The sequence below is a fragment of the Ranitomeya variabilis genome, chromosome 1, assembly GCF_051348905.1.
Source record: "Ranitomeya variabilis isolate aRanVar5 chromosome 1, aRanVar5.hap1, whole genome shotgun sequence".
Lineage (NCBI taxonomy): Eukaryota > Metazoa > Chordata > Amphibia > Anura > Dendrobatidae > Ranitomeya > Ranitomeya variabilis.
In genome coordinates this window covers 46622744-46646669 of record NC_135232.1, presented here as the reverse complement: position 1 = coordinate 46646669, position 23926 = coordinate 46622744, and the positions used below count along the sequence as shown (strand labels likewise).

Genomic DNA, 23926 nt, shown 5'->3' with positions numbered 1-23926 from the left:
AGGCACAAGAACCAACCGGATGCCACGCTGAATCCCCTGCCCCACCACGGATGGGCAGAAACCCAGGATAGTGACCCCGCGGTCCGTCAGGTGAAGGAACTCTTGACGCAGGCTGGGTTGCACCCTGGCCCAGATGATCCACAAGAAACTCAACAGCTGTGGAAGGGGAGAAGCAAACTGTTTATTCATGATGGCAAGTTGTGCAGGAGGAGCATCGACCCACGTACTCATGAATTGGTGTGGCAGATAGTGGTGCCAAGGCGAGATGCGCCCATGGTTCTGGGAGCCTACCATGATGGAGCCGGACACTTCGGATGGAGGAAGCTGGAGAAGCTGCTCCGAGGGAGGTTCTATTGGATTGGCATGAAGAGAACCATTGAGAAGTGGTGTCGAGAGTGTGGTCCGTGTAGTCTGCGAAGGAAGGACCGTGACAGTCAACGGGCTCCCCTGCGGCCTATCATCACCAAACGGCCGCTCGAACTGGTCGCGCTGGATCATGTGAAGCTGACGCCTAGCCGGTCGGGCTATATCTACGCCCTTACCATCGTGGACCACTACTCCAGGTTTTTGGTGGTTGTGCCTGTCAAGGATCTAACAGCTAGGACTGCCGCCAGGGCCTTCCAGCAGCACTTTTGTAGACCCCATGGCTACCCAGAGAAAGTACTGACCGATCAGGGGCCTGCATTCGAAGCGGAAGTGTTCCAAGAATTCTGCCAGTTGTACGGGTGTAAGAAGATCAGAACTACACCGTACCACCCCCAAACCAACGGGATGTGCGAGAAGATGAACCAGGTAGTAATCGATTTATTGAAGACCTTGCCTGTGGAGGAACGGAACCTGTGGCCGACAAAGTTGCCTGACTTGGTGGATATGTACAACCACATCCCAGTAAGTTCCACCAACTGTACTCCAGCGTACCTGATGCGAGGAAGGTCTAGTCGGTTACCCGTTGATCTGGACATGGGGGTCCTAGTACCCGAAGATACCTCGCCGGAGGCAGATTGGGATACAGAAAGGCAGCGAAGATACCGCGAAGTACAGGAGTGTGTGGAGAGAAGTCTCGCCCAGGCTAGGCAGAAACAAGAAAGGGACTACAATCAACACGCTCCTGCGATTCCCCTGTCACCTGGTGAGCAAGTGCTTAAACGAAAGAGGAGGTTACACAAGCTTGATGACCAATGGGAAGCGGAACCGTATACCATCTTGCCATCCGACTTCGACAACACTAAGGTCTGTCTCATCAGCAAGGACAGAGGGGAGACCTCGACAGCGGTATCCAGGGATCACCTTAAGGTCTGCCCCGATAAGTTGAAAGAGAGGGGCACGGCCCCAGAAATCTCCCCGCCGGTGGAAAAGGAGAAGATGTTCCATACTGTCCTTGGTGACTTTCCCCAGTCCTGGACTCAGATAAATCAGGCCATCGCGGTACCTGTTCTAACGTTTCCACAGCCGGACCCACCAGAAACAATGGTGGTACCAGATCATCCGGTCCCGCAACCTCAACAAGCCTTGCCTGAAGAAGCCATGCCAACCGTTGAACCGGCAAATCCTCCCTCTGCTATCAGTGAGCCTGCCGTACCCACTGTTGATAGCAGCAGCTCTGAGAGCCCCAACCTGCCAGTGCTACCCAGACTCACTAGAAGTGTAGTTAGAAAACAGCGCACTACACCAGCGGTAGCAAGCATAGCGGGCCCTGTTAGACCAATAGCAACCCCTGCGCTGCGAAGGTCCACACGCAGCACTCAAAATCAAACTCCCCTCCGCTACAAAACTTGGAGGTATTGATAGGGCTGCTATGTAATTGAAAATGTTTGTATGCATATCCTTTTGTTACAGGTTTTTAAATGGACACTAGAGTAATGGACGGTGAATTGCTCAAAAACTTCCACAAGGGGGGCCCCTTTGTTTACCCGGGGTCCCCGCTGTTTCAACCACTGAACTGAGAGTCATAAACTGTGCATGACCAAACTTTCGCAACGTTAAAGAATCCTCACCTCCCGTAAAGGGAAGCTCTGTTATGTTCAATTGTTATGCTATTTCAAAAATTTGTGTGTTTTCTGTTAACATGTATTATTGTTCTTGTTTTCCCAGTCCCGGAGTACTGGATTTAACCGGGGGGGAGTGCAGCACCCCAGAGTCCTGGTTGTTGCAGTGCTGTGGCTCCGCCACTACGGGGAGCTATGGTGCGTCTGATTGCACTAGGGAGTTTCTCTGATCAGGTACACTCACACCACACTTCACACTCCGGCCACCAGGGGGGGTGGTCCTATCTAGTAGGCCACTCCTCACAACCCTGGTAAAACTGGGGGTTGGACAGGAAGACAGGGAGAAGTAGCTGGGAAGAGCTAGTGAGAGGACCTGTCAGGGATGGGATCCTGGCAGACTCCTCAGAGCAGAACTAACCAGTAAACAACGGGAATACAGAAAAGGAGAAATACCAGAAGGGGTCTTGCTGTTAGACCGAGGCAACATCCTTCTGAGGCGCAAACAGTCGGTGGCCGGAACGCCGAGCAAGTAAGAGACTTTAAGTACATTGCAAACCACGGCAGGGCAGCTAACTACAGGTTGGCTGTCTCACTTAACACCTAAGCAGACAACGGAGGCAGCTGTGGGAGAGGGGCGACTCTAGGGTCCCGGAAGAACTCCAGGCCTACCCCGTCATACGGGTGCGTCCTACCATATCACCTGGAGGACGGAGAAGGAACAGTAGAGACAGAAAGAAACAGTTGTGAGGACTATCCCGGGAGCTCAGCAGGGAAGAACTACAACACACAGCGCTAGAAGGTAGATACTGATTCCCACCTGTAAAGAGAGCTCCTGATGTGTCGTTGGACCGGCCGGTCTCTGAAAACCCAGTTAACAGCGCTCTGGACTGAGGTCTCCCACATCTTCAGTAAAGAGGTAAAGAGACTGCAACCTGGTGTCCTCGTTATTTACCGCGACCTGCACCCCACAACTGCACCGCTATACCACCGTTAACAGCACCTATCTGCAACGGACGTCCCCCACTGACAGACAGGGCCACGGACCGGGTCTAGCCACCGTGACAACCCCGAGACTGAGAACTAGAGGCCCGGCTCCGGGTACCCCTCGGCCCTGCGGCGGTGCGGGGGCGCTCCGCAATAGCATGACACTAAAGGGTCTTGTGCCTGGGGAGCAGAGAATGGCACATGAAGGCTTAAAAAAGGTATGTGAGGGGCTTTATAATAATAATAATAATAATAATAATAATAATAATAATTTTATTTATATAGCGCCAACATATTCCGCAGCGCTTTACAACTTATAGAGGGGACTTATACAGACAACAGACATTACAGCATAACAGAAATCACAGTTCAAAACAGATACCAGGAGGAATGAGGGCCCTGCTGCTCGCAAGCTTACAATCTATGAGGAAAAGGGGAGACACGAGAGGTGGATGGTAACAATTGCTTTAGTTATTTGGACCAGCCATAGTGTAAGGCTCGGGTGTTCATGTAAAGCTGCATGAACCAGTTAACTGCCTAAGTATATAACAGTACAGACACAGAGGCTATTAACTGCATAAGGTGTATGAGAACATGATGGAGGAACGTGATTATGTTGTTGTTTTTTATTAATAGGCCACACAGGGTGAGTAGCCCGCAGGGCAGTGGGGTTACTCGGTACCAGGTCCAGTCACAATTAAAGGGGTGGTCACGGTGGCAGCGACCCGGTCCGTGGACCTGGGCACTCAAGTAAAAGGGGGAAGTCTTAAAAGGGATTTTAGTAATAAAGTTTACGTTCGTGACGCCACCTGTGGTTCTCGGTCAGAGGGGACCGACGCTGCTTAAACGGGTCCTCTGGAATGATGTCGCTGCAGCAAAGATGGTGGCGCTTCCCACAGGTAAAGCGGGCTCCCCAGGGCTCCCAATGTGTATGGCAGGGATGATGGGTTGCCGGTGAATAAACAGAGGATACAGGGTTGCAGTCTTTACCTGGTTTACTGATGTAGTCGGCCTCAGTCCAGGTTACCGGCAACAGGTGCAGATAGGATCCTGATGACAAGAGGAAATCCCTTTGCCAGGTCAGTTTGGGAGCCTTCCACCTTCCGCGGACTATTAGTCCCTTGCTGCCTGTAGTCTCCTAAAAAGGTCCTCGTTTTCTCCTGTCCTGGGACAGTACCTGCACAGTAGGCAACTTGAGACATCTCCTTGGTACACGGTGACTCTAGGCTCTAACTGCTGCTGTACCTCAGTTTTTATGTGGGCAGGTTACTTTCAGCTCTCTGCCTCCGGTTCTGCTGTGGGACCTGTAGTTGCACACAGCCTCGGGCTCCCGGTGCCCGGTTTCTGCGCTCTAGCTAGAGGGACCCAGTCTCAGAACTCCTCTAGCTCTTAAGTTCCTCTGTGCTCCTTCACTGTCTGCTCCAGACTAAACTAACTCCTCCTCCAGACCCGGATGCATATAGGGAAGTTCCCCTTAAACCGGGTTTAGAGCTCCCCATTCTGGCCTGGAGTCAGAATATGTTGCATGTGAGATTACCTGCCAAAAGGATCCCTCCTGTTTCCAGGCATGGCATTACCTCCCCGAGAGGAAGGAAGCACCACTGTGGTACCCGAACTCCTGGGGTGCCACACAGTGACAGAAGTAAGGCATTAATACAGCTTTCTTTTAGAGGGAAAGGCGGTAAAAACCTTTTTCAACTTCCAGGTTGTATCTAGTCTATGGGAAACTTTTATAACTCAGCTGTTACATTACCTATCTGCAGAGTCCAGTTAACCCATAAACAGATATGCACATTTTTAATACTCACTTATCACACAAGACAAACAGAGGCAAGATTTTTCCTCTGAAAAAGATCCCAAGGCTGTTAAGGATCTTCAGCCTCAAACGACGACATAGATCATATGACTCATCCCATGTAGATGTCTTTGTGTAATTCTCTCATCCCTCCATTAGCATTTTATCAGTATATTGCATGCATAAGGGTATGTGCACACGTCAGGATTTCTTGCAGAAATTTCCTGAAGAAAACCGGAAATTTTCTGCAAGAAATCCGCATTTTTTTTTTTGCGTTTTCTTCCCATTTTTTTCGCTTTTTTTTTAGCATTTTGCAAGCGAAATTAGCTTGCAGAATGCTAAAGTTTTACAAGCGATCTGTAGCATCGCTTGGAAAACTGACTGACAGGTTGGTCACACTTGTCAAACATAGATAGATCTTTATTTTAAACACTATTATTCATATTTTCTCTGCAGCAAACGCTGCTGCAGGGAACATATGAATTGCGGATTCAGCACCAGATGCAGCACCCAGCATGGTGCGTGTGGTACCCAGTGGGCACACGGGCCGCACACGTGTGCCACACTGATGTTCACCAGAAACGCAGGGGCACACGGACACAGATAATTCCGGTACCGATTGTTTCCGGTACCGGAATTATCTGGACGTGTGGGACAGCCCATAGATGGTGTGTGTGTACAGGACCTTCGATGACGTCACGGTCACTTGAGCGGTCACATGAGCGGTCACGTGACCAATCACAAGACCGCGACGTCATCGCAGGTCCTTCACAGACACCATCTATAGGAACGGAAGCGGCAGCATGCACCGCTGAGAGGCGGGAAGACTCCGGGGCCATCGAAGCTGAGTATCTCACTATTTTTTATTTTAATTCTTTTTTTTTTTACCAATTATATGGTGCCCAGTCCGTGGAGGAGAGTCTCCTCTCCTCCACCCTGGGTACCAACCGCACATAATCTGCTTACTTCACGTATGGTGGGCATAGCCACATGCGGAAAGTAAGTAGATCAATGCATTCCTAGGTGTGCGGAATCCCCGCAATTCCGCAAATTTAATGAACATGTTGCTTTCTTTTTTTTTCGCGAAAAAAAATGCAACATTTGCACTAGAAATAGGAGGCATATGTAAGCCTTTTTTTCACGTTTTTATCACATTTTTATAGCGAAAAAACACAAAAAAACGCGAAAAATACTGAACGTGTGCACATTGCCTCACAGTCAATCAAAGTCATCAGTTGTTTGCCAGCTCACTTCACAAGTCTCCATCTGACAAGGACATGGCACCATAACAGGACAATATCTTCAGATTCCTCATCTGAGATGTAAGAAACAGTCCAGTCCTATCTTACAGTGCCAGTAATATTGCACCTATTACAACCAAGGAATCATGAATATATCGTGATAATGCAGCTCATGTCTGTGTCTGGGTCTCTATTAAGAGACTTCTTCCCAGCTTCACTTTGAGCAGCTAACACTGTGTAACACCCCAGGGTCCCGGTTGTTACAGTGGCATTGCTTTCCTCACGGGGAGAATGATGTCACACTTGGAAGCAAGGGAAGATCTCTTCTATCAAGTAAACACAAACATGCAACATGTTCGCAATCCAGGCCAGAAGGGGGAGCTCTGAACTCGGTTTTCAGGTGAACTCCCCTTGACATATATTCTTGCTGGAGGGGAAATTAGTGAGCAGTCTGTCAGGAGGACAGAGCAGTCGGACCGTAAGAGTCAGAAGGACTGAAGGGGCCGTGCAGCCAGAGTTGCTGCAGCTCCTGGAGAAAGAGAATAATGAAGGAAAGAACAGATTGCAGAGAGCGTGCAGGAGAGCAAAGCACAGGAGAGTCACATATGGGGAGGACATCTGCGACAGGGCTACCTCCCTGGCAGTGCGCAGATACCGGTAGCCGGAAGACCGAGGTTGTGTCAGAATCTAAGAAGCACAGCAGAAACCGGCAGGACAGCTAGACTATAAGTTACCTGTCCGCCCTAATAATTAGGAGGCACAGTGGCGCATAGAGCCTGGGTCGTGATAGAGACCCTGTAAAAAGGCTCAAGTCATCTGTCATATGGGTTTGTGTCTCACCTTTATGGAGGACAGAGAGAAACTGTGAGGACCTTGCTAGAAGCCATAGGCAGTAAGGGACTACAATACCACCGCCCTATGAGGACGGCTTTCATCTCCACCTGGTAAAGGGGACTCTGAACTTGCTTCCAAGCTGGCTGGATCCTGCCTGCACCTGTGATCTGGTGCCCTGGACTGTGCATACCTGGAGTCTCCAGTAAACCAGGTAAAGAGACTGTAAACCTGTGTCCTACACCATTGACCATCTTCACCCACATAGCGGGAGCCCTGGGGACATATTTCACCTATGGGAATTATACCATCTCAGCTGCCTTAACATCACCCCAGTGGACCCCTTTAGGCAGCGTCGGTTCTCACTGACCAAATACCACAGGTGGCGTCGCGAACACAAACTTTATTCAAAACCCCTTTAAAGACATTCCCTTAAACATGGGCGCCCAGTGCCACGGACTGGGTCGCCGCTGCTGTGCCATCCCCCTGTGAGTACCGGACCCGGTACAGAGTATCCCACAGCCCGGCGGGCGACGCAACTGCCTGGCTATTCACTGCTTGCGTTGAGAAACACGTGATGGTGTCTCCGCAGCTATCCTTCATGCATTTGCATATTTCCCATAAGGGATGGGGGCAGTGTTCTGGATCACTGCGTTGAGAAACACGTGATAGTGTCTCCGCGGTGTTGGATGTTTTGGTCTCCCCGAGGCCAATCATCTGTGCCCTTACAGCCTTTTACTAGGCACTGCTCCTAATAGCCAGATTCCTACTCCACACTGATGAGGGGCAAACACCCCGAAACAGCTGTCTGTGGATGGATACCATGCTTGGCATAGGTGGTTTTCCTGTATTGGATGATTTCCTTTATTGGATGCTGCCCTTCCCGTGGTTGTTCCTTCCCGGGGAAAGGCCTGGCTATTCACTGCTTGCGTTGAGAAACACGTGATGGTGTCTCCGCAGCTATCCTTCATGCATTTGCATATTTCCCATAAGGGATGGGGGCAGTGTTCTGGATCACTGCGTTGAGAAACACGTGATGGTGTCTCCGCGGTGTTGGATGTTTTGGTCTCCCCGAGGCCAATCATCTGTGCCCTTACTGTAATTTTAATTGTGTCTTCTTGATACTTGTCTCCCATTCAAGACTCCTTGATCTTCAGATATGGTTGGCTTAACAGTCTCTCCTGAGATCTCATTGATGGATGAACCAGTCAAGATCGAAGCTTGGGGCCTTCCTCCCGACCAGGTAGTCACTCTAGCAGCATGGCTGAAGGATGAGAAAGGGCTAATATTTCACTCCAGGGCTTTCTACAAGACAGACATGGAAGGGAAGGTGGATTTGGAGAAAACTCCGGCCACTGGTGGAGACTTCCATGGAGTGTGTCCTATGGGCTTATTCTGGGCTCTTAAACCAAAAATCCCATTTAAAAAACTGAATAAACGTGATGTTGTGGGAAGTCCTTTCTTGGTTCATATCGAGCTATATTCCTGGTTGGAGTTGAATGCTTCTGAAAATTTTCCTGCTGCCATCAAGGTCATTGAAAGATGGTACGCTGCTCCCGGAGTCCAGAGAATATCAATAAGAGAAGGACGGATACGAGGAGCACTTTTTCTGCCACCTGGTAGGTAATAATGTGCAAATACACATACCAGTCAGTATATAAATAATTCTTAGAAAGGAGATGCATGATTACTACATGTACTACTAGTAACCAGTGTACAATATAACATGCACTATATAGGACTTATTTAAGAGGGATGGATCATTGAATTGCCAGCGTGAGACAATGCATTTGTCCGGGGCTTACATCAACACAATTGGACCATGTATAGGAATAAAAATTACATATCTTGAAAGGGCTGCCCAAGCCCCATTTTCAGATACAAATAGAATACTACATAGAAATGACCTGATAGATTCCATTTAAGTGAATACGACTGGCTCCAGTTGGAAAGGAAAAAAATAGGAGACAGCTGTACACCAGTTCTCGAGATTGCTTGGGGACACAGACACTGTACCCCTGTTGAACATACACCGGTGGCATAGCCTCTTGATATGTAGATATTTTAAAACATGGTAGACATAATTTAAATGAATGATGATGATGCTGTGATGTTTCAAGCCAAGAAGTTCCACAAAGACCTGTAGTGCCCATCTCCAACATCTTCACCTCCTGGTTAAAAGATCACAAGCTTCTCACATCTACACCTCCATGCATTGCCTTCTACACTAAAAGTGCTGCTCTGCCCAATCTTCTCTCAAGCTTTACCCCTCTCTTCTATCTCTTCGGACATGTTTTCTGGTAAATGAAGTGTCCTAGCAGTGAGTATTTCTATACAGTATGGAAGTAGCAGCATTTCCAACTCCCTTCTCCCACTGTGTAGTAAGTGAGAGTGATCATCTGAAAATCCTGCTAACGTATTAAACCCTTAACGACCGCCAATACGCCTTTTAACGGCGGTAGTTAAGGGTACTTAAACCACAGAGCCGTTAATTAACGGTGCTGTGTAAAAAGTGTATAGCGCCCCCCAGATTCGGATTTTCTCCGGGGTCTCGGCTGCCGTGGGTAGCTGAGACCCCAGAGAACATGATTTAGGTCAGTTTTTACCAACCCCAGGGTTGCGATCGCCTGTAATGCTGTAGATAAGTCCCCAATGTAACCTGAAAGATAAGAAAAAACAAGTTAGAGTATACTCACCCGAGGGGTGGTCCGGTTCGGTCTGGTCCGATGGGCGTCAATATTGTGGACTTTTGTCAATTAATAAATTTCGCACCTATTATACATATACAATTTTTCTATGATTTGGGTGTGCGCTTTATATGCATGGTTCCTTTTCCTTTTTTTGATGCACTCTTCCTTGCTTACTGTCACAGCTCCTGCGCAGGTGTAATTCTCTGCCCTGTTGAGGGCAGCACAAAGTACTGCAGTGCGAAGGCGCTGGGCTTATCGGACCTTTCCAAGCGCTTGCACACTGCAGTACTTTGCTCTGCCCTCAACAGGGCAGATAAAGTACGCCTGCGCAGGAGCCGCAACAGGAAGCAAGGAAGAGGACATCATCGCATGAACATGGGAGGTGCCGGACCCAGACCGCGACGCCCATCAGACCCGGACCGCAGCGGGACCGCCCCTGGGTGAGCATAATCTAACTTGTTTTTCTTATCTTTCAGGTTACATCAGGGGCTTATCTACAGCATTACAGAATGCTGTAGATAAACCCCTAAAGGCGGTGGCCTCAGCTTTTAAACGAAAAACTAGGTGGCAGATTCCCTTTAAGATGGCCACACTTCTTCTTCCTGTGTTTTATATCAGTCACACTGTAGTCCCACCTGTGACATTTTATAAGCATATCACATTCTTTTAGTAATGCTTAGGCAACTGCGTCATATTGTAACCAAAAAATAACATTACTGCAGAGACGCAAATCTATTTACAACAGGTACAGTGTTACACTGGTGGAGATACAGGTACACATGATTATACTGCTCTGGTGAGCCGACACATATGCACCCACCTGTTACATTTTTGAATAGGTAAAAAAGTGAAACTCCTTTTTTCTGGGCTTCAATATTGTGGAATCCATTTTTTCCATTTTGTCTTCCCTTTAGGTGAAGGACCCTTTGTGGGAATTATCGACATGTTTGGAGGTGCTGGTGGCCTACAAGTGTTTCGCAGTAGCCTCCTGGCCAGCCGTGGGTTCGCCTCTCTTGCCCTGGCTTATTTTGCTTATGATGATTTACCAAAGTTACTCGATAAAGTGGATTTAAAATATTTTGAAGAAGCTGCTCAGTTTCTATGTAATCATCCAAAAGTAAGTTGGAATTTTTTATAGAAACATGTCAGCGAGTCTTACGCTTTATGGATTTCTTTGAAGATTAGACATGACATTAAAGGATTGTTTCCATAGTATCAATTGTAGATCAGTGGCTTATAATCCTGAAATAACTAAGGTTGTTAAATACAATTAGTTACTAAAAAAGCCCACTGCTCCAGATATCACCCCCTGAAAACCTGAATTTCAGAGGCTTTTGAGCTCTTCGTTGTCTATGCATAAGTCCTGTAGTTCATCAATGAAAGGTCGCACATGCTCAGTAGACACCTGCTATTCTTCTATAGTAGATATCCTTTTCTTAATTTCCAGTGACACGCCGCATGTGTGATTACACTGTCCTCAGTACAGAGAGTGGACATAGGCACTGCAAACCTGTTATTGTCAAAGGGAGTGTAGCTATCCTTCTCTCTGGATGAGCCCTAGCTGTGTGATAGATAAAGCAGAGCAAAAGCAGAAGTATCAGACACTTGATGCCTCCTGCACAAAACTACAAATTAATTGCAACTGAGCCATTGTGCCACGGGTTGAAATTACCTTGGAGAAGCATGACTTATTGTCTACCTGGTCTTCAATAGCTTCTCTGATGGTGAGGATCAGCTTGGACCACAGGATAGCCATCAAGTGTTAATTTGGGGCAGTGTCCAGACCTGCAGTTAGCTGACCCATGTGTTAGAGCAGGTATGTGAGGTACAGAGGCAAGAGACAGAAGCATAGTCAGACAATCGGGGGTCAAGGCAGGCAGCACATGTTCAAGATAGAAAGCTGAAATCAGGAGCGGGTAGAGCAAACAATTCGAGAACACAAGCCAGGTCAGTAACAGGAGAGATAAACAATAGAACACCTTGATAGGAACTAAATGCAAACAGCATACTGGAATCTAAGCTCTGGCAAAGGTGTGGAAGGCAGCACTGCCTGATATAGTACCTGCGAGCACCAAGCATTTCCGGTATTATTCGGCGGGAGTTCGGGTCTCCTCCTTTTAATTTTGGCACTTTTTAGAGCGCCAATCAACATGCAGGGATTGTCTGCCATGCACTGGAATACCGCAGCATCTTTGTTGTGGTATTACAGTGATTGGCTGGCCGCACAGCTTCATCAGGTCTATAAGAGACCTGGCACCGCCCTGCTCGGCGCATTCTCCTCCAGACTCAGCTAGTGTAGGGAGAGTCGCTGCTGAGATAGGGTCACATTCATTCTTTTATTAGTTAGTGTGGGTCTACTAGTGTTCATTCCACAAATCCTGATAAACCAACAGCCCTTTTTAGGGCTAATTCGGGGGTATATAGATCATTGTGCTAGGTAGGCAGGGGAGTCTATGTGCACATATCCACATCAGTGCAAGGCATGCAGGCACTGTATGTGAGTATATAGATCTCACTGCATAAATCAAAAGGCTCCATTACTGTCTACTGCTGCGTATTTTATATATACAGTATACTGTACGTAGCTGCAGGTATCCGTGGCTAGGACTTTTTATCTTTTTTTGCACCTTATACCTGCTAATTTTATTACAAAGCAATCCATAGCCCCCTTTTTTCTACATTTATTTGCTTGGTCACACTGCAGACTGCAGCCAGGTCATTTCAATACAAGAGCGCGAAAATCTAAGAAATTTTTTGGAATGTCTTACAACATTTTTGGACACAATTTTGCTGACCAAAAAACCTTTAGCTGGCAAAAAAATATTTAGCTACAGTTCTTATATTTATCACTGATTTGTAAGCCACACGCATCGCATATAATTGCGCTAAATATTTTACAATTTTAGTACTCCAATTTTTTTTTTAGTGTCATAGCCTACTTATTGACACAATTTTGGTGGGCTCAAAAACTTAAGGCCACATTTTGATCAGTTTGTTATCTCCATCCGACGCCTGGTTTATCTGTGCTGTACAAAAACTTGCTGTCACGGGGCCTCCGCGACAGAGAGGTTCCAGAGAACCGCAGTGCTCTGGGCCTCATTCACACACGGTGAACAGAAGCTCTTCTCCTGAATTCTGACCTGGCTGTCTTGTGCCAGCAGGGCAGGAGTTAAACCTTGTTGCTGAAATTTTGGTCTCTCAGCTGAATTGGTTTTTATAATCTCCTCTCCTATATAGACTCAGCTTTGACTACAACTGTTGTCAGTGATCAGTTCTGCTGCCTGGCTTGAAGTGGGAGGGAGCATGGTGTTAGGAGCTTTGAGGTTTATTTACAAAGATTGTTGTCTGCTGTTTTGGTTGCATGTTAAACCTGTTTTCCTTCCTAGTTTTTCCCCCCTCTTCCCTTCTCTGTGTTTCCTCTGTGGCTGTGTGAGCATTTGGTGAGTTTGAGATTTTAGTTACCTTGTCTGTATACCCTGTGTACTTGTCATATTAATACACTGGTGCAGTCCTCCTCCCTGAGCGGGGGAGAGGGGGCCACTGATAGGGCCTGCACAGGAGACAGGTATACACTGGCAGCTCAGGCCTCCTAACCATCATAGGTACCCCTGAGATAAGGGAAAGCCAGGGCCCCATATAGTGGCAGGGACAGGTGCGGGTCCCAGTATTCCGTCCTGCCCCTTTATCGCCGTTAATGGCGTGACACTTGCTTTTCAGGCATACATTCCACTTTGTTTTGTCTGTCTGCTACCCTTGTTCTATAAAGTATTTTGTGGGTAAAAACATTTTGAAAAAACTCCAGGGCACATATTGAAACACTCTGTTATCTCAGTCAGACTCCCGGTCTATCTGTGGTCTCTAAATACTTCCTTTTCAGGCATACATTCCACTTGTTTGTCTGCTACCCTGGTTCTATGGGGGGCTGTATTATATTCTATGAGGGAGGATTGCGTCATAGTCTTTGATGGGACTACATTATATTCTATGGGGAGGTGGGCTGTATTATATTCTATGGGGGTTACATTATATTTTATGGGGGGTGTATTATATTCTATGGGGGATACAGTATATTCTATGGGGGGCTGTATTATATTCTTTGAGGTAGGATTGCATCATACTCTTTGATGGGGCTGCATTATATTCTATGGGGGGCTGTATTATATTCTATGATGGAGGATTGCATCATACTCTATGAGGGGGCTACATTATACTATATGATGGGACTACATTGTATTCTAAGTGGGGCTGCATTATATTCTGTGGGGGGCTAGATTATATTGTATGGGGGCTTCATTATACTCTATGAGGTGGCTACATTATATTCTATAGGGGGCTGCATTATACTATATGCGGGGGGCTGCATTATATTCTATGGGAGGTTACATTACATTGTATGGTGGGGCTGCATTATACTCTGTGGGGTGGCTGCATTATACTCTATGGGGTGGCTGCATTATACTGTATCGAGTACTATGGAGAATACATATGAAGAACTATGAAGTGCATTATACTATGGGAAGTGAATTGTACTCCATGGATGACTATGGCGTTGCATTATACTATATGGAGCACTATGAGGAGTGTATTATAATTTATGGAGGACTGAGCAGTGTATTTTAATATATGGAGGACTACGAGGAGTGTATTATACTTTATGGAGGACTGAGGAGTGTATTTTAATATATGTAGTACTATACGGAGTGTATTATACTATATGGAGGACTATACGGAGGGTATTATACTATATGGAGGACTATAGGAATTGTATTATACTATAAATATCGAGGACTATGTGGAGTGTATTATATTATATGGAGGACTATGGGGCACATTATATTATATGGAGGACTATGGGCTGTGCATTTTACAATATGGAGGACTGTGGTGCACATTATAATATATGGAGGACTATGGGGTGTATTATATTAAACAAGCAAAATGCTGCATATTCATCGAGTGATTGCATTGTTTATGCCGGAACAGAAAACATTGTTCTCAGCAGCACATCGCGGGTGTAAACTGTATAAAATGTGCTGCTGATAACATGATACTGTATGGGGACAGATTGAACTAATAGTGATTGTATACTGTTCCCATAATTATTTCTCAGTTGGTGTAAAGAGGCCGGGAAACAAGTGTCGAACGACTTCAATATTGTCAATCACACTCGTTTAGCGGCCTGAACTCAGCCCACGTAAATACAACAGAAATGCTTCTGTGTGATGTGCAATATGTTAGCATTTGGGGCCCCATTTTAAGCTTTTGCCTAGATCCCCACTTTGCCTAAAACTGGCCCTGGGTCTGGCAATATAATTTATTTTTTATTTTGAAGGTTGAATCCCTCCATGTTGCATGTACAAAAGTAGCAGTCATCGCTATGATTTTGCAGTTCCCTTCAGATCATATGCACATCAAAAAAAAACTCTCCTTCCCTTTAGACCACTGTCGTACTTGTACACAAACAGAACGCACTATATGTGGAGCCCGCGACTTGTCTTGATCATCTAGTTTTACACCAAAGTACGTATAATACACTTTTCTGTTTCACATTGTTAGAAACAGAAGCTTAATCCACCACAAAGACTAAATACTGAGAGGAGTCTTGGTAAGCGCACCACCACACTCTTATGAACTCTGTCTAAAAGAAAATCTGCCTTTGATCCCCATAGAAACCAATCACAGCACAGCTTTCAGTTCTTATACTGATGAGGTAAAATAAAAGCTGTGCTCTAATTGGTTGCTGTGGACATCACCACACCGTTATGAATTGTGACTAGTGTTGAGCGATACCGTCCGATACTTGAAAGTATCGGTATCGGAAAGTATCGGCCGATACCGGCAAAGTATCGGATCTAATCCGATACCGATACCCGATACCAATACAAGTCAATGGGACTCAAGTATCGGACGGTATTCCTGATGGTTCCCAGGGTCTGGAGGAGAGGAAACTCTCCTTCAGGCCCTGGGATCCATATTAATGTGTAAAATAAAGAATTAAAATAAAAAATATTGCTATACTCACCTCTCCGACGCAGCCTGGACCTCACCGAGGGAACCGGCAGCGTTGTTTGCTTAAAATGCGCGCGTTTCCTGCCTCCCGCGACGTCACGGCTTCTGATTGGTCGCATGCCGCCCATGTGGCCGCGACGCGACCAATCACAGCAAGCCGTGACGTAATTTTCAGGTCCTGGATGCCTAATTCTAGGCATCCAGGATTTTAAAATTACGTTCCGGCTTGTGATTGGTCGCGTCGCGGTCACATGGGCGACGCGACCAATCACAAGCCGTGACGTCACGGGAGGCAGGACACGCGCGCATTTTAAAATTACGTCACGGCTTGTGATTGGTTGCGTGCCACCCATGTGGCCGCGACGCGACCAATCACAGCAAGCCGTGACGTAATTTCAGGTCCTGAATGCCTATTTCTGCATTCAGGACCTGAAATTACGTCACGGCTTGCTGTGATTGGTCGCGTCGCGGTCACATGGGCGGCACGCAACCAATCACAAGCCGTGACGTAATTTTAAAATGCGTGCGTGTCCTGCCTCCCGTGACGTCACGGCTTGTGATTGGTCACGTCGCCCATGTGACCGCAACGCGACCAATCACAAGCCGGAACGTAATTTTAAAATCCTGAATGCCTAGAATTAGGCATCCAGGAGCTGAAAATTACGTCATGGCTTGCTGTGATTGGTCGCGTCGCGGCCACATGGGCGGCACGCGACCAATCAGAAGCCGTGACGTCGCGGGAGACAGGAAACGCGCGCATTTTAAGCAAACAACGCTGCCGGTTCCCTCGGTGAGGTCCAGGCTGCGTCAGAGAGGTGAGTATAGCAATATTTTTTATTTTAATTCTTTATTTTACACATTAATGTTGTATTTTACACATTAATGTTGTTTCGATACCGATACCCGATACCACAAAAGTATCGGATCTCGGTATCGGAATTCCGATACCCGCAAGTAGGGTTGAGCGAAACGGGTCGTTCATTTTCAAAAGTCGCCGACTTTTGGCAAAGTCGAGTTTCATGAAACCCGATCCGACCCCTGTGCGGGGTCGGCCATGCGGTACGCGACTTTCGCGCCAAAGTCGCGTTTCAATGACGCGAAAAGCGCCATTTCTCAGCCAATGAAGGTGAACGCAGAGTGTGGGCAGCGTGATGACATAGGTCCTGGTCCCCACCATCTTAGAGAAGGGCATTGCAGTGATTGGCTTGCTGTCTGCGGCGTCACAGGGGCTATAAAGGGGCGTTCCCGCCGACCGCCATCTCACTGCTGCTGCTCTGAGCTTAGGGAGAGGTTGCTGCCGCTTCGTCAGAAGCAGGGAGAGCGTTAGGCAGGGTCCATTAACCACCAAACCGCTTGTGCTGTAGCGATTTCCACTGTCCAACACCACCTTCGGTGTGCAGGGACAGTGGAAGCTACATTTTTTTTTTTCCTCAGCGCTGTAGCTCATTGGGCTGCCCTAGAAGGCTCCCTGATAGCTGCATTGCTGTGTGTACGCCACTGTGCAAACCAACTGCTTTTTTCAAAGCACAAATCCTCTTGTTCCTTCCTTTCTGCACAGCTATCTTTTTTGTTTGTCCACACTTTTTATTTAATTTGTGCATCAGTCCACTCCTTATTGCTGCCTGCCATACCTGGCTGAGATTACTACAGGGAGATAGTAATTGTAGGACAGTCCCTGTTTTTTTTTTTTTTTTTTTGTGGGAGATTAAGATTGGCATTTCTGCTAGAGTGCCATCCCTGTGTGTGCCATCTCTCACTCAGTGGGCCATAGAAAGCCTATTTATTTTTTTGCTTGATTTGGGTTCTAAAATCTACCTGAAAAAAAATCACTACATCAATCAGTGGGAGAAAAATATTGGCCTCAGGGCTTGTGTGCCACTCCTGACTCCTGTGTGTGCCATCTGTCACTCAGTGGGCCATAGAAAGCCTATTTATTTTTTTGCTTGATTTGGGTTCTAAAATCTACCTGAAAAAAAATCACTACATCAATCAGTGGGAGAAAAATATTGGCCTCAGGGCTTGTGTGCCACTCCTGACTCCTGTGTGTGCCATCTCTCACTCAGTGGGCCATAGAAAGCCTATTTATTTTTTTGCTTGATTTGGGTTCTAAAATCTACCTGAAAAAAAATCACTACATCAATCAGTGGGAGAAAAATATTGGCCTCAGGGCTTGTGTGCCACTCCTGACTCCTGTGTGTGCCATCTCTCACTCAGTGGGCCATAGAAAGCCTATTTATTTTTTTGCTTGATTTGGGTTCTAAAATCTACCTGAAAAAAAATCACTACATCAATCAGTGGGAGAAAAATATTGGCCTCAGGGCTTGTGTGCCACTCCTGACTCCTGTGTGTGCCATCTCTCACTCAGTGGGCCATAGAAAGCCTATTTATTTTTTTGCTTGATTTGGGTTCTAAAATGTACCTGAAAAAAAATCACTACATCAATCAGTGGGAGAAAAATATTGGCCTCAGGGCTTGTGTGCCACTCCTGTGTGTGCCATCTCTCACTCAGTGGGCCATAGAAAGCCTATTTATTTTTTTGCTTGATTTGGGTTCTAAAATCTACCTGAAAAAAAATCACTACATCAATCAGTGGGAGAAAAATATTGGCCTCAGGGCTTGTGTGCCACTCCTGACTCCTGTGTGTGCCATCTCTCACTCAGTGGGCCATAGAAAGCCTATTTATTTTTTTGCTTGATTTGGGTTCTAAAATCTACCTGAAAAAAATCACTACATCAATCAGTGGGAGAAAAATATTGGCCTCAGGGCTTGTGTGCCACTCCTGACTCCTGTGTGTGCCATCTCTCACTCAGTGGGCCATAGAAAGCCTATTTATTTTTTTGCTTGATTTGGGTTCTAAAATCTACCTGAAAAAAAATCACTACATCAATCAGTGGGAGAAAAATATTGGCCTCAGGGCTTGTGTGCCACTCCTGACTCCTGTGTGTGCCATCTCTCACTCAGTGGGCCATAGAAAGCCTATTTATTTTTTTGCTTGATTTGGGTTCTAAAATGTACCTGAAAAAAAATCACTACATCAATCAGTGGGAGAAAAATATTGGCCTCAGGGCTTGTGTGCCACTCCTGACTCCTGTGTGTGCCATCTCTCACTCAGTGGGCCATAGAAAGCCTTTTTTTTATTATTATTTGGTTTCTAAATTGTCCCTGAAAAAAAAACATTTTATCTTATTTGGTTTCTAAAGTCTCCCTGAAAAAAAAAAAAAAATAGGTGGGAGATTAATATTGACATTTGTGCTTGAGTGACAGTCCTGCGTGTGTGGCATCTCTGTGATTTGGTGCCACAGAAAACAGAGTGTGTAACATTGGGCCTGATTTTCCTTGTGGTCTCACCAACCTGTAAAGGGATATTGAAATCATACTGAAGTTATAGCTCACCGTGTAAGTTGTTTGACAGCAACAAATAAAGTTACTTTGGTTAAGTTTTTAAAACAATGAGGAAGTCTGGTGCAAGAGGTCGTGGCCGTGGGCGTTCATTGTCAGCTGGTAATGATGGTAGTGGTAGTGGAGCATCAGGTGGTCATGGGGATAAAAATATTCCACCTAAGTCTGGAGCTGTGGAGACAGGTTCATCGTCTGGCTACACAAGGCCTCGAACGCTCTCTTTTGTGGGAGTAGGAAAACCGCTTTTAAAGCCGGAGCAGCAACAGCAAGTTTTGGCTTACCTTGCAGACTCAGCCTCTAGCTCTTTTGCCTCCTCTTCTGAAACTGGTAAATGTAAAAACAGCGCGTCGCTTGTGGATGTTCACGGTCAGGGACAAGTCGCTTCCTTGTCCTCTTCAGCAAAAACAACAAGAGAGAAGGATGCAGCAGGCGACACAACGGGTTACTCCATGGAGCTCTTTACACATACCGTCCCTGGCTTAGAAAGTGAAACACTTAACAGGCCATGCCCATTACAAGTAGATTCTGACATGGAGTGCACTGATGCACAGCCACAGCCAGAGTACTATGCTGCTCCTTTGACTCAGACCACAACATTGCCCTCTCAGGGTACTGATCCACAATCAGACCCTGATGAGACTATGTTGCCCCGCCACGAACGCTATACCACCGACCGACACGGTGACACAGACGAAGTTGCACACGAGCTCGAAGAGGAGGTAATAGATGACCCAGTTGTTGACCCCGATTGGCAGCCATTGGGGGAACAGGGTGCAGGCGGCAGTAGTTCAGAAGCGGAGGTGGAGGAGGGGCCGCAGCAGGCATCAACATCGCATCAGGTTCCATCTGCCGGTCCCGTATCTGGGCCAAAACGCGTGTCAAAGCCAAAACCTGTTGGAGGACAGCGTGGCCATCCGGTTAAAGCTCAGTCTGCAATCCCTGAAAAGGGATCCGATGCTAGGAAGAGTGCAGTCTGGCATTTTTTTAAACAACATCCAATTGATCAGCGCAAAGTCATCTGTCAAAAATGTTCAACTAGCTTAAGCAGAGGTCAGAATCTGAAAAGTCTCAATACTAGTTGCATGCATAGACACTTAACCACCATGCATTTTCAAGCCTGGACTAACTACCAAACGTCCCTTAAGGTTGTAGCACCCTCGGCCAATGAAGCTAGTCAGCAACGCAACATCCCTTCCGTCACTGTAAGGCCACCATTTTCCGCACCACCGGCAGTATCTGTGCAGGTTTCTTTGCCAGCCAAAAGCAGTCAGGGTCAGGGAATCACCAGTTTTGTAGGAGGAAATATTGCATCTAGGGCACCGGCGGAAACAATACCGTCTCCAACCGTCTCTCAGTCTGCCATGTCCACCGGCACACCCGAAAGTTCCACGATCTCCAGCTCTCCAGTCCAGCTCACCCTACATGAGACTCTGGTTAGAAAAAGGAAGTACTTATCCTCGCATCCGCGTACACAGGGTTTTAACGCCCACATAGCTAGACTAATCTCGTTAGAGATGATGCCCTACCGGTTAGTTGAAAGCGAAGCTTTCAAAGCCCTGATGGAGTACGCTGAACCCCGATACGAGCTACCCAGTTGACACTTTTTTTCCAGAAAAGCCATCCCAGCCCTGCACCAGCATGTTAAACAGCGCATCGTCCATGCACTCAGGCAATCTGTGAGTACAAAGGTGCACCTGACTACAGATGCATGGACCAGTAGGCATGGCCAGGGACGTTATGTGTCCATCACGGCACACTGGGTGAATGTGGTGGATGCAGGGTCCACAGGGGACATCAATTTCGGGACAGTTGTGCCTAGCCCACGGTCTAGGAAACAGTTGGCTGTAGGCGTTCGCACCCCCTCCTCCTCCTCCTCGTCCTCCTGCAGAAGCGACAGCTCTTCCACAGACCGCAGTCGGCCAACCACTCCATCGGCAGATGACACTGTTGCACACCAGTGGTCCCATTATGGGCCAGCTACTGGCAAGCGTCAGCAGGCTGTATTGGCTATGAAGTGTTTGGGCGACAACAGACACACCGCGGAAGTTCTGTCCGAGTTCTTGCAACAAGAAACGCAGTCGTGGCTGGGCACAGTAGATCTTGAGGCAGGCAAGGTAGTGAGTGATAACGGAAGGAATTTCATGGCTGCCATCTCCCTTTCCCAACTGAAACACATTCCTTGCCTGGTTCACACCTTAAACCTGGTGGTGCAGTGCTTATTGAAAACTTATCCTGGGTTCTCCGACCTGCTCCTCAAAGTGCGTGGACTTTGCTCACATATCCGACGTTCGCCTGTACACTCCAGCCGTATGCAGACCTATCAGCGGTCTTTGAACCTTCCCCAGCATCGCCTAATCATAGACGTTGCAACAAGGTGGAACTCAACACTGCACATGCTTCAGAGACTGTGCCAACAGAGGCGGGCTGTTATGTTTTTGTGGGAGGATACACATACACGGGCAGGCAGTAGGATGGCAGACATGGAGTTGTCTGGTGTGCAGTGGTCGAAGATACAAGACATGTGTCAAGTCCTTCAGTGTTTTGAGGAATGCACACGGCTGGTTAGTGCAGACAACGCCATAATAAGCATGAGCATCCCCCTAATGTGTCTGCTGATGCAAAGTTTGACGCACATAAAGGATCAGGCGTCTGCACCAGAGGAAGAGGAAAGCCTTGATGACAGTCAGCCATTGTCTGGTCAGGGCAGTGTACAGGACGAGGTAGCGGGCGAAGAGGAGGTGGAGGACGAGGAGGATGATGGGGATGAGTATATTTTTAATGAGGAAGCTTTCCCGGGGGCACTGGAAATTGGTTGCGTGGCAAGGCCGGGTTCTGGTTTTTTGAGGGACACAAGGGACGTAGATTTGCCGGAAACTGCCCCTCAACCAATCACAACCGGAGATTTGACAACTGGAACTTTGGCCCACATGGCGGATTATGCCTTACGTATCCTAAAAAAGGACACACGCATTACGAAAATGATGAACGATGACGATTACTGGTTGGCCTGCCTCCTTGATCCACGCTATAAAGGCAAATTGCAAAATATTACGCCACATGAGAACTTGGAACTAATATTAGCAACCAAACAATCAACTCTTGTTGACCGTTTGCTTCAGGCATTCCCAGCACACAGCGCACGTGATCGTTCTCACACGAGCTCCAGGGGCCAGCAGACTAGGAGTGTTAGGGGTGCACACATCAGAAGTGGCGTTGGACAGAGGGGTTTTCTGACCATGTTGTGGAGTGATTTTGCTATGACCGCAGACAGGACAGGTACTGCTGCATCAATTGAAAGTGACAGGAGACAACATTTGTCCAGTATGGTTACTAACTATTTTTCATCCCTTATCAATGTTCTCCCTCAACCGTCATTCCCATTTGATTACTGGGCATCAAAATTAGACACCTGGCCAGAATTGGCAGAATATGCATTGCAGGAGCTTGCTTGCCCGGCCGCTAGTGTCCTATCAGAAAGAGTATTCAGTGCTGCAGGTTCAATATTAACCGAAAAAAGGACTCGTCTGGCTACCCAAAATGTTGATGATCTAACATTCATTAAAATGAACCACAACTGGATTTCGAAATCTTTTGCCCCACCTTGCCCGGCCGACACCTAGCTTTCCTATGAAAAGCTCTTGCCTGTGGACTACTGTGAATTACTTTTCTAATGTCTAATTTGCTGCAGCTGATTGTCCAGCATACGACATGTTTACACCTCCCTAAATGGCCAAACTCCCCACACGGGGCCGTGGTATCGCGACTTGGCGCAAGCACCCGTGAGACTGCTGTTAGTCTGAAGAGGTGGGTGTGCTCGCTTTTGGTCGACGGCATTGCTACTGGGTCCCTCATAGTACAATAAAGTGTCTCTGGCGGTGGTGGTGCGCACCCAACGTCAGACACACTGTTGTAACATGAGGGGCCTTGGGCCTGTACCGCCGGCCACAAGAGAGTTCACCCACCCCCAGGTCAAACATTGCTCTACCACTTCCACAGTTATCTCTCACACTTCCACCAATGTTTAGTCTATGCGCTGACATCCGTCCATACCTGCCACTGACAATACCATTGTGTTGACATGTATGATGGTACTTAACATAGTCAGGGGCAGTGTCCTCTATTTACCACAGTAAATACTTTGCGCTATATTAGTAGGTCTGAAACAACGCAGAGGATCCCACCCCTGAACCTAATGATTGCACCCTTTAGTGTTTTTGTTTTGTTTTAATGCGAGACATTCACATTTATTTGTTGTTTGGGACTACTAACTGGCAGACACTCATTACAATCGGCCTCCGTTGACCAGACCACTGCTGCCCGTGTACCCCTGGAACCAATTATAAAGTGCCTACAGCCAGCCCATTTTATTATGTTAGGCCTTCGAAGCCTGTCTGCGGTCCCTCCTTCCACTCGGCCTCCACTGACCAGACCACTGCTGCTCGTGTACCCCTGGAACCAATTATAAAGTGCCTACAGCCAGCCCATTTTATTATGTTAGGCCTTCGAAGCCTGTCTGTGGTCCCTCCTTCCACTCGGCCTCCACTGACCAGACCACTGCTGCCCGTGTACCCCTGGAACCAATTATAAAGTGCCTACAGCCAGCCCATTTTATTATGTTAGGCCTTCGAAGCCTGTCTGCGGTCCCTCCTTCCACTCGGCCTCCACTGACCAGACCACTGCTGCCCGTGTACCCCTGGAACCAATTATAAAGTGCCTACAGCCAGCCCATTTTATTATGTTAGGCCTTCGAAGCCTGTCTGCAGTCCCTCCTTCCACTCGGCCTCCACTGACCAGACCACTGCTGCCCGTGTACCCCTGGAACCAATTATAAAGTGCCTACAGCCAGCCCATTTTATTATGTTAGGCCTTCGAAGCCTGTCTGTGGTCCCTCCTTCCACTCGGCCTCCACTGACCAGACCACTGCTGCCCGTGTACCCCTGGAACCAATTATAAAGTGCCTACAGCCAGCCCATTTTATTATGTTAGGCCTTC

At 47.3% G+C, this 23926-nt stretch overlaps 1 protein-coding gene across 1 annotated transcript in view; it reads left to right on the top strand.

Moving 5' to 3' along the window:
- LOC143804707 (acyl-coenzyme A amino acid N-acyltransferase 2-like) overlaps positions 1-23926 on the top strand; it is a 44107-nt gene that overhangs the window by 6986 nt on the left and 13195 nt on the right. The window contains exons 2-3 of the mRNA XM_077283077.1: positions 7978-8455; positions 10441-10643. Of these exons, the coding sequence (XP_077139192.1) occupies positions 7996-8455; positions 10441-10643 (663 nt within the window). The 5' untranslated portion in view covers positions 7978-7995. The remainder of the gene's footprint in view (positions 1-7977; positions 8456-10440; positions 10644-23926) is intronic.